The sequence below is a fragment of the Mya arenaria genome, chromosome 11 (genome assembly GCF_026914265.1).
Source record: "Mya arenaria isolate MELC-2E11 chromosome 11, ASM2691426v1".
In the NCBI taxonomy this organism is placed as follows: Eukaryota; Metazoa; Mollusca; class Bivalvia; order Myida; family Myidae; genus Mya; species Mya arenaria.
This window is the reverse complement of record NC_069132.1, coordinates 3,886,191-3,901,655: the sequence shown is the minus strand read 5'-3', so window position 1 is coordinate 3,901,655 and position 15,465 is coordinate 3,886,191. Positions and strand designations below refer to the sequence as shown.

The window sequence follows — 15,465 nt, the reverse complement described above, 5'->3', positions numbered from 1 at the left end:
TACGTAGCGATTACAGGCAACATACTCGAATGTAATAATGGCTTAAACAATCTTCAACACATAATTGTTTTTTTTTCTCCATAAATCCTCCCCAATCACGACCACAGTCCACCCATGTTTGCATGCATGTTTAAATGATAAAATTCATTTAAAGACTTGATAAGAAAAAATAATGGTTTCTGGTATTAAAACAACAACAACATTTGGACACGGTTTTTGATGGTTTAACAGGGTCCAAAGACGAACCGTGCACATGCCGGCCCACCGCACGTTGCGGACAACCAGTGCACGCCTTTCCAGGGTCGCTGTACCCGAGCATCTCACCTGAGGACAGGATGCACAGCCCGAATCCTATTAATGCGAACGTCTTTCATATTCAATTTCGCAGCAGTCTTAATTTCCGTAAAATTGAAAAGATTGTCAAGCGTACCGACTTTTCCCCGGACCACTTTACATGTTCACAATCGCAATTATTTGCGGTTTCATGGTTTAATTTACTTCGCAGGAAGACACGACCCGAAGACAAAGGGCCGCAAAAGATGCCCGTGTAAGAAGATTAGCATTCCGCTCAGGTAGTTAGACATTTTCTTTGACTCGACTGCTAATCCGTAAATGTAACTAAGTGACTTCGCCACTGCCTGTTAACTTCCTGGAGTATTTTTTCTAAAGATCTGTAATTAATTCTGTATAATATCAGGCTTGCGTCTTTAATTCGAAGCAAGCCTTTGATGCCGGGGTTTTGGCTTGCATGAAGGTAATGATAGTTTTCAATATGCCGGAAATATACCCACGTAACATTTGAATGTCTGCACTGAAGTGGGATTCTACCCAGAGAAGTATATCGATCCTACTTAGTTATTATCATACATTGAGTAGAAAGAAATATTTAATGATCATTCCTTTTTCATTTGAAATCATTTTGACTTTTGATAGTACATGTACTAGAATATAATTCAATCTAGTGTTAAATGCTGCACTCCCACAGCTTGACCGTATTGATAAAACGGAAACTTTTTTTTCCATTTTTTTATGTCTTGTGCCACTTTTGTAAATATATTGAAATCAGTGATATTAGACTGCTGAAGAAATCAGATCGCAGTTTTCATATTCACGGTCGAAAATTGATATTTAAGGCTAAAAGCGTTTCTAACGCTTTAAGAAAAATGAGTTGATCGGCATAAAACATCATTTTTTTCAATTTAAATATGATGTTTTTTTAGCCGTAGTATATCATTGGTTTCCAGACATGTAAGCAAAAATTTGCTCATTCCTAGACAAGAAATAACAAGTTGTCGAAACGGTCAGTCTGTGAGAGTGCAGCTTTAACATGTTGTCATGTAGATTTAATCATGGGTTGAGATCTTGTTAACTTGGGAGCTACAATAACGATAAACACAGGAAGTCACTAAGGGTACCTTTAACATTAATAAAAGAAAAGCCAATAAGGAATCGATATTTATTTTGTAGTAATATCAAACATAATTATAGTAGCCATAACAGTATAACAATCAAATAATGTGAAAATGTATGAATGTTACGAAACACATGTGCCAAAGAGGAATGTAAAATAAATACTCGTATGTACAGCAAGGATGACACGTGTGTACTAGATACATGTACATAGTATAAATAAGTTGAAAAGGGATGGGATAAAAGTTGGGGAGGGGGGGGGGGGGAATGGTTAGTATATGGACAGCATTTAATCATTGCTAAACTTAAAACAGTGAAGTGACAAAAATGGGAAATAATAGATGTTCTGCTGACAAGAAAATGTGTGTGTGTATATTAATATTATGATTCATTTTATCAAAAGATAAAACATTTATTCATAGCTATATATCATTCTGAGGCATTAATTATCTCCTGTATTGCCTGCCTCAAGATATTTAATTGAAATGTTGTATGGTAACATGTTGTGCCTGCTTGCATGGGGGCAAAATCTCCACAACAATACATACATCACTGTGTGTCAAGAATCCATCATATCTTAAAAGGGTTTAATGTATAAAACCGTGATGTATTTCTAATGAGAGAAAATAATTACTCGGTAAATAAAATAAATATGTTAATATTTCAATGAATTATGCAAAGTCCTTTTAGATAAGCATGATGGTTTAATATGAATGTATGTACATCTTAGAAAAACAACTATACATGTTGAAAACATGGTAATCTCTCAATGTAAATATATGTAACTATAATACTAGGCTACAAAATGGTTACACGAATGCAATGACAATAAATGTACGTCTGGTTTTGACTAGATCCGTGAGAATAAAATAATAGTGTATAAGTGGAATTACTGGAATGCCAGGATTTCTTTAACGGTTACTTCATTATAACTAGAATTCCGCATTAAAAATATCGCCTGTTTAGGGCGCCCGCTTTTACTAATGGTATTTTTTTATTGTTATTATCATACATAACTATAAGTAGTACTGATACTGACCGGCTGTTGACCGAATGTGTTCAAGATATTATTCTCATAAAAAATGCGACCAAGTTTGGCAAAGATTGGATAAGAATTGCTCAAGAGCGGACAATTCAAGGGCCGTAACATTGTAACCAAGTTTGGATAAGAAATACTCAAGCTCGAAAGCGGACATGAAAGCGTGACGCCATGCACGACGATGGCGTCAACGAGGACGCCGCCGGACAACATGATCCCAACATGTCTGCCATGATACGTAAGCGACATAAAACGACTCTAAATGACAATCGAAGGGCACAATGCTTGATTCTATTTAAAATGTCAAAGATTGTCAGGTTTATTTTCGTATATCTGTCCATTGCACATTTTCTAACAAAACATATAAGTTCTACATACAAAATATTATAAAAAGATAAACTAACCACAACTAAGAAACACCAGCCATTGCACAATGCCTTTGATTTTCGCCATAATTAATATTGATTTCAGTAAACCTATTACAAAACGCACTATAAAGTGCACTCAATACAAAATATACATTGCTCATAGACTTCTCAAATGTTTCCACTCGAGTCTTCTCATTCACCGCTCCTAGAGTGTCACGTGACTGGCACGATGTTTGGAAATTGACCAACCCATGGCCACCTACCAAAATCACGTCTGTATTCACCAAGTCGGTCAGTAATGTAATTATAAATTCACACTTTAGCTATAAACCCGCTTCAACTAGACGTTATTTGCTAATACGCAAGGTATTATTAGTCAAGAAAGGTTCACACATGTCGGGAACGGGTAAACACGTCCCACGTATATTAAAACTCGTTTCTCAAACGTTCGTTTTTTTCTGTCAAAATACGTGTTTATATTGAATCATATACATAATGTACAACAATATACCACGCGTCTCCAATTCGGCCGGCCCGCTCCGTTTGGCGGCCAACCCTCGGTCAGCAGGCGTCACTCAAGCGTCTCCGAGCTGGTCCATCCAGTTTGGCGACTTGAAGAATTCTGGGATGGAGTCGTCCATTCGCGCGATAACCTTGTAGATGGGCTTCTTCCACGAAGGCTCAGAGTCCTTGTTCGCCACCACCGCCAGGAAGAACTCCCGCAACGTGTTTTGGATCGCCAACCGGAAGTTCTCTGGGACCTGCGATAATGAAATGCATATCATCAATGAATATTTTCATTTATAGAATATGTATGTATTTGTACCTTTCCCACAACGTTTCATCCAATATCCGCCGCTACCATGGAAAGCAAAAATGTATCATAATGTCGGTTCTTATTGCTTCTTCACTTGAAAGTGAGTACCTTAACTGAATCGGGATACCCAACATATATTCCCATGTATGGCATAAGTATTCCCTTCTGTCAATTATGACAAAAGAACTTCTGGTTATATGGATAGATAAATAATCAAATTCAATTTTGAGCAGACTATTGGCCGCAGGGTGATTGCAAAGATAATTTTGTATCATTTGTTTTGTCAGATACAATCCTTTCGTTTTATTTCCCGCCTTCAGAACTAATAAAACTTCATCTTGAATCTTTGACTCCAAAAGCAGACGAGATTTTACACAGTCTCATAAGCTTGCTGATTTCCTAGGGGAGACCCCGTTGAAAGCATTGTGATTCTTCCTAAAGAATAAAGATAAACCGACACAGATAAGGATACCAGAGATAGATTAACGCCAGTGAAGGAGGCTTCGATTAGCGGCGAAATTAAAGAATGCATTAGAAGCAAGGCTCCCAGATACGTTTTTCGCCATGACAAGCCTGTGTCATCATTTTCTGCAATCTCATACTGCTCCCTGGGTAGCCATTGTTGAGTGCTCCCCAGGCTTATTATCAAGAAGACGAGCTTTTGTCTGTATAGAGAAAGGAATGTCAAAACAAGGCCATATATCCATAACTTTTCCTCTCTTTTCCGTTCCACGTATTGAAAAGACTCTATTTTGAGCTGATCAAGATGAGTTTCCTATTTGTTGGGGGACTTTATGAGTAGATATATCTTGATATGACAAACCTAATGTCCAAAGAGTCTCGCTCGGTAATTTAAATGCCATAACGCTGCAATTTGACGTCCCTGGGGGCAGGGCTCTTGGAAGAAAATAAATTTTCTCCAATGAGAGAAAAGGAGACGTTCTATCTAAGCCATTCTTAATGGCATGCTGGATTCTCCATTGCAATTGAAATTCAAATCCCTGGTGACCTTAAAGTGATATTAATATTCTAGAAGTAAATGTGCATTAGTTAATTGTGTCTTCTTTTTAAGCATCTCAGTCTCTATTAATGATCATCAAAAATATCACCGCACATCTTGGTTTTCGAGAGGGAAAGTATAATGGCTCGTGCTCGTCTCGAAGGAGAGAGGAATCAAGCACACCCCATCAATAATTCAGGCCGCACTCGACTAGCATTTCATAGAAAAATGACAACCGAGCAAAACTTTATGACGACCAGCAATCATATTTTGAAAAGACATGCTTTAATTGCCGGACCCCGATAAGGAATTATAAAGAAAGTCATGTATTTTTGATAGGGTGGCTATTCTATTTGTTTAAAAATACTCAGTGTTTCTAATGAAAGTGTCGCACTCATGGGATATGATAACAAAACACTTTCAAGATAATTACTAAGTTCTTATGCCGTAAACAACTGAAGAAAGTGGTCATTAAATATTCAAGCGTTCTGTATTGACAACATGTGGAAAACGTGGCTTAAATGAAAATTAATCTTTGGAGTTTTAAGAAAATGCCTATTGATTTCAACATTAATGTTTAGAAGTCGGTACTCTGTCCCATCAACAATAAATGCTACAAAGACTTAAAGAAAGTTGAACTATTAATTATTAAAAGTAAAAGTAATATTTCCCGTTATGCCACGCTAATGCATCCGCATTTTGTACCTCCAGTCTGTCATATATCCATTAGATTTGCAGAACAGATTATCGCTGCAGACGGTTGCTGAGAGGAAATAAAATATATTGTAGTAACCCTCGCGGTGGGGCAAAGTGCTTCAACAATGTCTAATGTATTGTTGGTGTTTGTAAAAAACCTTGATTTTAAATGTCATCAAAATAAATGTTAAATCTTCCGATTAAAAACAAATGCGTTGTGCAGAAGACGATGATGGAGAGGGAAATGGACGAGACCAAATAAATAAAGAAACATCGGAATGATACACGAGTACCTAATTGTTACGCCGCGGACCAATGCTTGTATGTTCTTATTCATGTTTTTCAGTCGGGAATTGGGTATAGTGGAAACTCAACATTCATCAAATCCAGAGTTGTTATACGTGTGCTTAATGTCCCTGGCTATATGTGTGCCATGTTTCATTTAAATATCTTTTTTTGAGGTATGGCCAAGTTAAAGTTATTGTCCCACGACGCCGACACTAAAGCTGCAATAAGTATTCGTCTTTTCCCCTCGAAAAGTCGAGCGAATATAAACTCATCCTGTATGCTATTTACTAGTATTTGCCAACACCAATACGTTACACAAGAACACAAGAAGGACCTCAAGCCATCACTGTAGATGACTTGGTGCGGAAGTGTAGTAAGAACTGAGAGGAACTGTCTGTGATTTACGATTTAACAGGTGTAATCATCACTGTAAAAGGTTGTGTATAACCTTTCATTGGCTGATGTGTTTTACATGCATCCTTGCCGACCCTAAGATAATAAAGGGTGCAAGGCATGGTCCCCATAATACTTCTGTTAACCCAACTTCCCCGTCTGCAGACTCAACAAGACACATACCAAAGCTAGCATCTCTGATCACTCACCTCGATCTGGTTGTTCCTGTTGTAGTGGAGGTTGAGAATGCGGTACAGCTCAGAATCCGTCGTCACCGCTAGCTCTTCGGAGTGCTTGCAGCCCTCCGCGATCGCCTGACGCGCGTACTTTTCCATCTGGATGTAGTAAAACTCCCTGGAATGTACGAACATGGCATCATTATTTGATGAAATATGTCAAAGAACTATGAAACAGTCAACAGTTGGCAGAGTCCTTAAGGCGTAATTGATCTCAATTTTAATAATTCCTGGATTGCACCGGTTAAATGTTATCTGTGTCAGCGCGTTTCACCACTTATGTACGAACACGAAACATGTTATTCAAGTTCTTTTAAATATCGAAAAGTAACATGCATTACGTCTGCGTGTGATGGGCTTGGCTGGGATGGGCTAGGATTGGTTTGATCGAGTTGTGTTAAAATGGTCTGTTCTTCAAATTTGTAAAAAAAACACACATTAACATCAAGAACAAACAGCCTATAATCCGTATATACATAGTCAATGGTATGGGAATATTTACTAGTGTTTATAAACAAGTAAATGTCACAAGACATCAAGGGAGGTTTTTATTTACGGAACCAACGGAAACAGTTTAAAACAGTTGACACGAGTCGTCAACAAAGGCACGGGTCATTTCTACTCGTGAGAATTGACAAGCGTTTTTTTTCTAGATTTTCGTTTATGCTAATGATTATTGGGCCGAATGTTCAGAACTTTGATAAAGTCAACAAAATTGTTATTGTCATAGTAGTTAACCGTCAAATTGTCTTCTTGATACACTTGTGGTCACAAAATTTCAGACCGTTTTAGCTGTACACGTTTATATTTAAATATACTAGAATCATGTGAGCAAATCATGAAATAGTTCTGAATCACCTTTATAAGTCAACAACGATGTCGTTAATCACGCTGCTAACTTTAACGATGTTCTGAGCTATCGGTCTAATTGTTTGATAAAACAATAAAAAAAATAATTAGAAAATCTATTTGGAATCTCAAACAATGTTAAGGGTGATCAATGATCTTAGCAAATCTAATATCTTGGTAAATTTGTCATTCGGCTCTGCTGTTTAATATATCCCGTTTCCTTGGTGTTTATTTAAATCATTTCTTATTAAAATCTCCAAGTTGTTGCACGATAAACACACATCTCATGTTTACCCGTGCCAGGCCGCCTTGGTAATTATTAACAAAGAATTTCCAGAACAAACTGTTGCTATTTGCTTTTATTCCAAGATTATTAAAGATAACGATGTATCCGTGTAAAGTAGGCTTATTAGAAGCATTAAGCGGGCGGGTTAGCGCCTTATTACTCTTCTTCGAGTAAGAGACCGCTAATTCCGTTGGCAAACTTTCCTGAAGGTGCCATGGTTTCACTATATTTCCGTGAACATTAGTGTTTCCAATAAGTAACAGTGCGTGTTTATTTCTGTTTTCCTAATCCATCAATCTCGGGAAGACAATCCCATTGGTGCGGACATATAAGACTTCACTGTTTAATTGTTTTTGTATGTTGCTTTTATTTCGATATAGTTCAATATCAACTAAATGTCAACAGCTCAACTCTCTTTGAGATTTGTGGACCCCTCGGTTCGGGTGAAACTTTTTGTATATATTTTGTTTGAATTGCGCATGTCAAATTAACTTAAACAACTTACTTACTTAAAATCGCTAACACAAAATATACTTGACTTCACTTTATTGCATATTTTTAAGGACATTTCGTCAACAAAAGAAAGAATGTTGTTGTTGTTGTTGTTGTTGTTACTATTATTTTCAATCTAAAGCAAAAAAATACCAGAAACTAAAATTCACTGTTCTCTGTTTAATTGTTTTTGTATGTTTGTTTGTTTATTTGTATCAACTAAATGTCAACAGCTCAAGTGTCAAGATTTGTCTTGCCACGTGCGTTCATTCTCACAGCCCCGCTGTGACACCAAGACAACTTGTTGAAACTTTTGACTTATTCGTGATCCATTTATTTTATATGTCTATGTATGTTATTTTGGTGGAAAATGGTGTCCCACAAATGGTCTGCAGGTGTTGTCAGGTTTTATCAATGAAAATACATTTTTGACGCAAGAAAAAATCCGAAGGGTGCCATACCCAGGCTAGACAATCCGCAATAAATGCTATCCCACAGTGAATTATTTTTTAGAAGAATGGCGCGAGTGAAATATGACCAACAGTATGGAGATATGGCACCTTGTCAGAAATTTGCTAAAATGTCATCTTTGAGATGTTTTAAACAAAGAAATGCCCGTCTGGCCATCACTTGGCCGCCTCGGAAATGACGATCTTGTGACAAGGCTCCTGGGGTAACCAAATTTGGAGTGTAAGCCTCCATTACCGCAGCGGAGAGATCGCAAAACAAACTATCGAGTGACCTGATATTGCCACCGAATTAGTGTCCTTTTATGAAAAGAACTTTGTCTGTCTAACCATTTTTGTACGACACATATTTTTAGTCTCGAGCAGATATATCCGAAAGCAAGCATCACCCACTGCCATCCAAGAATGCGACTAATTTCTACAGTTTAAAATTCCAAACAAATCAAGGCGGCTGTTCCCATGATACTTTACAGGCTCATTTTTGTCAATAAGTACAGAAAACAATGTTGAATGCCAGCCAGAAAAGGTGACCTTTTCCGGCGAAGATCGTTGTCGCAATTTACTAGAAGATTGACTCCTTATCTTAACAATATGATTAACTTTAATAGCAGGGTGTTAGACTTTCAGGATACGCAAGGCCGCTGGCGTCATTATATTGTTAAAGTAGCATGACGGTCAAGGTCACGGTGCCGACGGGACCGAGGACAGCTGGGGGACGGGTTTTATGGGATTAGGGGTCGTGGACTGCGGACTTGGTGCTGAGATCAAAAAGGAAAAAGTTTGCAGTGAGTGAAAACAAACACGATTTTTCTGAAATATCAATTTCTAACGAAACAAGTGAAATGGATTTGTTTAAGTCCCCAGAATGAAAAAAACAACTTATTGTAACTCATTTGAATAGTTGTATACTGGTATTTGTCTTCGTCGAAAACATATTTTAAACATTTGCGCCAGCAATTTTGAAAGCATACGATGGAAAATAATGACCCAATGTCTTTAATGCACTTACACAAAAGATTATTTAAGTTAAACCAAATGTCTTACCTGAAATTGCTGAACCACTTGACGAGCTGGGCCGTGTTGTTTTTGTTGAACTGGACGTCCGGGAAGTAGACCTTGAGGATGGCGGAGCTCGGGTAGCGGACGTAGAAGAACATCAGCTTAGCCTTTCGCAGGTGCATCGGGGTTAGGGTGTCCGTCTGTACGCGATGGTTAAGGCAAATAGTGGTATACAGAGATGACCGAGTATTTGTACTGGTGCAAAAGATGGGATGTAATTGCTGTTTTCAATAACATTTTTATATCAAGATACATAAGCAAATTAATTTAATTTCAAATACAAACAAAAAGTAAAAGAAAATCACAAGTACTCAGACTTGTCTTGACGTGACATATCGATATTCTGCTCAGACATAGCTATAAATGCATGGAAGTATTTATTTATTTTTACCGCTCTTGATGAAGAAGATATTCTTCTAAACATGCGTCTTCTTTAATGCAAATATACGAGATTCTGCTAAGATGGAATTTAATTGGGCATTGCAATTGTTTGTCATACTCCTTGGCGATCTAACTCCAATATTTTCTACTTAAAGTATCATTTTCCAATTGATTCCGCCTATAATCAAATCATCAAAAGAGTTATACATGCGTGTTAAGAATAACAAAATGTTCCAGTAATTGATTGACTGTTGAGGGTGGTTAAGTCGATCACTTCTCGCGAGATTTCACGAGAGCTGGGGCAGATGGTGGCTGGTAACCTCGAGGGAAAGTTGTTCATTTAGACATTACCAAAAACACAAATTAAAGGCCCCAACTAAATGGCCCCATATTGTCAACCGATGGCTTACTCTTTGTACCAATAGGACATTGTAACCGGATACCGAGTCTGAGCACCGGAAGTTTCCTACGCAAGCGTCTAATAGACAGTGATTTGTTTTTAAAACGGCAGTAAAAAGCTGTTTTTCAATAGATGACATGTTCATTGTCAAATGCACTTTTAATTCGTCAACGGGTCTTATTATTTCAATACCAAGAAGTACAGAGATCACTTCAAAAGTTTCTGCATGAATGTTTCCTTTAACAAAAAAACGAAATTACGCAGATACTGTATTTGTTTAACATTAAGCCCCCCATTGTGACAGTGTTTGATTTTTAGCTGATGCAAAATATATTGTTTAAACGCTCAACGATTTCTTAATCGTGAAAGGTCTATTGAGCTACTTCCCAAAACAATCCAAAACAATTAAACATACTTTATGTGCCGTGAAAATACAAGACTATATTCGTTTTAAATGCAAAACATAATATTTGAAGAACCCCGATCAAGGTGAATTCGATGCTTGAACAGAGTGTTAATGATCGAATTCACTTAAAGCAAACATTTCGGAAGGAACATCTTCCCCATCTTGAACGTCAGGGCGCCATCTTAAATGTCACGTGATCCAATGCCATTCGGAGAACATCGAGTACCATCGTTTATTTCATATCGGCTATTAAGCAATTTTCTTAATAGCTCTCTCTCGCCTTACAAGAGTGTTTAGAGAAACCCGTAGAAATTCTACACTAATGAGCTTTTCATCTCGTCGACAATCGACGACAAGAAAAACGGCACTAGTGTGCCAAACGAGCAGAAAATGGGCTCTTATTATTCTGCTATTTCGTGATTATATACACAAATATGTGGAAAGTGATCTTAAACATGGGAATGCAAGCTTTGAAAATCAAGTTCGTTCCAAATGTCACCAGTCCCGTTACCATTGAAATACAGGGGGACATCACATTCAACATATGTATAACGACAAGTATAATTATGTATTGTATTGCGCGAGTCTGTAGAGTAATGTAAGATATGGACCAGCTTACTTCCGTGAAACCTCCCTCGCCCTTAGGGAGTTCCGGTCTGTGACGCAACTAAGATTCTTACAGACAGATCGAAGATAATCAAAAAATGATATTCTTTGAATTGGAAAGTCATTCCAAGGTCTTCAATTTGGCTCTATAGAATATATCTCTCTACGGACGGGTACATTCATAAGAAAAGAAAAGCCAAGTGGTCGCACGAATAGACGGTGTAAATACAATCTATTTCAAGAGCACTGTTTAAGGCTTTTTCTCACGTATGTCTAAGATTTACTCTATTGTTGAAACATAGATTTCCTTCAGCGGCGACTAGTTGAGATTTCATTTCCTGGTAATATCGATATAGATTTTCAAAGAAATAAGAATATAATCACTGATATTGAATAGGTATTTCTGAAAGTAAATATTTTGAAAAGGATACGATTTGTTTGCCATGTGCGTCGAATACGTCATTGTCGCCGTAGAAGTCAGACTTCATGTATCCATATCCGGTGTCGGAGGGGGACGCGGAGCCAGGGGAGGTGCGCTCGTGGTCGGCGGGTGAGCCGCACATGCGCTGTTCTTTGTAGTAGTTCATGAGTTCAGACTGTTGGAGGCTCGGGTTGGGGACCGCAACACTGGTGGGCAGACACGAAGGATTCATCTGCCCGAAGCTCGAATTAAGCACCCTCTCATGGTCAAATACTGTGCCAAGTGAGCCATTTTCGTGAAGGAGTGCGCGCGCAGCACGCGGAGAAAGGCGCGTGTCTGTAACCTTGGTGCGCTTCTTCTTAGGTGTGTTGACGACGAGCGACAGGGCTTCCGTCTGCTCCGGGGAAACGATGGGGCATGAGTACATGGATGGTGGATGGAGCGACGTGGGGAGATAAAATGACAGGGGAGGATAGCCAAGAGGCGGATGTGGTGGAAACGCCGGCCGCGGGATATCAGTTAACCCACCGGAAAGCTTTGGGAGTTCAAACGCACTCTGCCTTTCTGGAAGGCGAAATATGTTGTTGTTGTTAAAGGGGTTTGATTTATTGTCTGGCATTTGTAGGATGTGATTTAATGAATGATCTGTGGTTTTCTTTTCCTGGTCATTTGGCTTCATATCGCCGTTTCTAGAAAATTCTGTTTTGTTCAGTTCATTTAGCATGTCCTTCTGCTTATTGCGGTTTGAGAAAAACTTTGAAAGCTCAGAATCAACTGTAGCACTAACTGCATCCTCTATTTTTGATTTTAAACAAGTTATAAGTTCATTGAGCTCTTTGTCGTTGAGTTCAGCAACACCCTGTGAGAGACCCTTATTGGCATTTACTGTTTCACGTACATGTTCAGCTATATTGTAACGATCATGTTCACTTGCCACCCTTTTTTCAAATGCGCCCAAGATGGCAGCTTTGGCCTGTGCAGTCTGTTGTTGCTGCTGCTCTTTCTGAAGCTCTTCAGCGCGTCTCGCGGCCGAGAGATTAGCGAAGTAAACCTGATGAAGACGCTGGATGTTTTCCATCCCCCCAAACCCGTTCATGGGCTTTGGAATGTTATCATCAAAGTGGCGGAAATAGTTCTGCACAGCGCTCAGCTGGTGCCGCAGGTTCCACATATCTTCCTCGTATTGGTGTCCCTCAAGCCGCCTCATCTTGGCCGCCTGTTCCAGCTGCTGAGGTAGACTCTGCTTCCGCTTTCGGCGGCCCTCCGCCATGCCGTACATAGCTTCGATGTCAAACGGTGACGGATGTGGCATTGCGGTCATCAGATTGTCAACGCGCGCGCGCTTTGCGTCTTTGCCCTCTTCACCGGATGTTCCGCCATTTGACTGGTTCTCGTCTAAATCTGACTTCCCGTCATCCACTTCCGTTTCGTCTACGCGACTCTGGTCAAGGAAACTCGACTCCTCGTCACTTCCAGAATCTGATCCGCGGTCAGACCGACTCATGCGGTCGCTATTCAGCTCGTTCACGGACAGCGAACTCTCGTGGACGGACATCATGGTCTTAGTGTGTTCTGGCATCCTGGGTTTTAAAGTAACAGGGTCATGTGGTAGGGCCTCGCGGTTTTGTAATATCTCCCTAAGAATTGCAGGCGATTGTGAAGTGTGATCAATGTTGACCATCTTAGCACTGGTCTCTGTTATAGAGTGTTGGCAAGTCAACACACATGGAAACACACGTCTTGCTTGTTACAGGATATGCAACCTGAAGAGAGAAGGTTTCATATAAAGTGTTCAGTCGTGGCGTGAATCTCTTTTTTCAACACCTCATTGTTAGACGACAACACGAACAAGAAAATGATGCTTCTTGAGAGAGTGGTTGGTGTTTATCTTAATTTTATGCAAAGTACTCTTTCTTATTCGAAGAAAATCGTAAGGTTGAAAGTACCCTAACAAACTTTCATTATAGTTCATATTTATACAGGAAAGAAATTGTTTTAGACGTACGGAAAACAAAAACTGACAATTAACACCGATAGTTAATTGGTTAAAACAAATCTTGTCTTAGTTTTATCTATATGAACGTGCAAAGTATCATAAGATATGTAAGAACAATCACACAATTGTCCAACAAAGTCCACGGTGATAAAGCTATCAGCCATCCGTACGCGTGCCAAGTGTAGATACGTGTTCCCGGAAAAAATATTATCCCGTCGATCAGGAACCGATAGGAAGTGTCCGTCTTCAGAAAAATGATATTATTTTCCCCATCTCTTATATATCTTTAAACTTTATCACTCTTTGTTAGGTACTGTCTTTTTTTCTGAATATGTTTTCTTATTAATTTACTTTTATTTACAATATTGAGATACTTAGAATTCATGAACAAGCAACGAAATAAATTCAATGGAAAACAGGAATACAAGATAATATAGTAAATTAATATTTATATAAAATGTTTGTTGAGCCTCAGAAGATGAGAATGTTACACAAAATGTGGTAGAGATACATCTGTTAAATCACTTTAAATAATGCTCAAAAACCATTCGTCAATTTAAACAAAATAAAAATGATGAAGAAAAGAATGAATGACACCACTTCCCTGCCATTTACATAAATACAAATATTAATTGATGGTTGTTAAGAATACAGGTAAGAGGTTCACACCAGATGTCGGCACACAGTGAAAGAATATGTGTGTCTTTGCGTGCCATATAGTGCATTTCAAATCGGGCAGGGACGATACGTCCATGAAACATTTGATTACGCCTATAACTTACCGTCAAGACAGATTTTTTTATGATCGAAGTTAGTCGATTAAGGAAAGAAATGTGTTTTATGAATAAGGAATTATTTTACGTTCATATGTTGATTTTATCAAAAGTGTAGGTTATATTAATATTTGTCTGTATATTAGTAGAAGAACAACGGCAATATATATCAATAATATTTGTTAGGTGCAAACCAAAATATCTGCTGAGAGATTAGTGCAAAACGTTCAAATATCTTATTGGAACACCTGCTTCTAGTCATTATAATAACTTAATGTATATAACATTCTATTAGTTTATATCAAAACAATGAACGAACTCGATTTGATATACCTATAAATTAACAGTAATTATATATAACATATACAATTTTATGTGTATAGACTAACATATATTTATCTTAAATAGTCTTAACAATAAAGTTCTAACAACTACTTTCGATATCAATCCATTTAAGTAGGCATTTGGCATCAAAATAACTGTCAAAATGGAAATGGATTTATTTTATAAAACGAATCAATATTTATTCTTTTTCTTCTTTACCAACAAACATTTTTTTTAATTTTCTTATACTTACTTTTTTCAGAAGAAACTGCTGTTGTAGTCCAACTGTCTTTGCACATTCAATAACTAAACTTTTTAAAGTCCTCCGACGCATTTAATGCATCCATAAAATAAACAAATATGGGGACGAAACGATAAAAGTTCGAATGTTTCTTTTATAATCACTGTCGTTCTCTCTTGATGATGATTGTCAATCGTCACCTGTTAATATGCTATTCACTTGTACATTGCGAAGCAAAAGATTGAAGATTAATATATAAAGATTATAACTTGGTGTCTAAAAAGGCGTGACAAAAGAAGATACGAGTCGCGTGCCAATAGCGCCGCCTATTTTGTATCTTCGCGTGCCTTCGGCACTTTTCGTAATGCGAAACTCCGCCTCTTTTCATTTGGCACGCGCAGCTTAACCGTTATCGGAGATCGGAGACGAGAAGGACACGAGGAGAGTGGTAAATATTGGTCGAGAGTATATTAAGGCGAATAAGGTTGATGCGAGATTGACAGATAAAACCGTACAG

General features: G+C 38.2%; 1 protein-coding gene across 1 annotated transcript; it reads right to left on the bottom strand.

The window, feature by feature from the left end:
• Positions 1 to 1,461: 1,461 nt before the first annotated feature.
• On the bottom strand, positions 1,462 to 15,237 carry LOC128207129 (prospero homeobox protein 1-like). Its single transcript, XM_052909896.1, has 5 exons — positions 14,961 to 15,237; positions 11,625 to 13,377; positions 9,386 to 9,540; positions 6,221 to 6,365; positions 1,462 to 3,578 (listed from the first exon to the last, which is right to left on the bottom strand). Exons 2-5 carry the CDS (start codon positions 13,293 to 13,295, stop codon positions 3,393 to 3,395), a joined length of 2,157 nt encoding a protein of 718 aa, XP_052765856.1. The 5' UTR covers positions 13,296 to 13,377; positions 14,961 to 15,237; the 3' UTR covers positions 1,462 to 3,392.
• Between the last annotated feature and the right edge of the window lie 228 nt (positions 15,238 to 15,465).

Bases quoted from the DNA above. Each gene is read 5' to 3' on its own strand.
- LOC128207129 (XM_052909896.1), bottom strand. From the start codon at position 13,295: ATGGTCAACATTGATCACACTTCACAATCGCCTGCAATTCTTAGGGAG. The intron at 6,366-9,385 runs GTAAGACATTTG...CGTACATTCCAG, and splicing joins AAGTGGTTCAGCAATTTCAG to GGAGTTTTACTACATCCAGA. The intron at 3,579-6,220 runs GTGAGTGATCAG...TCATTATCGCAG, and splicing joins ACAGGAACAACCAGATCGAG to GTCCCAGAGAACTTCCGGTT.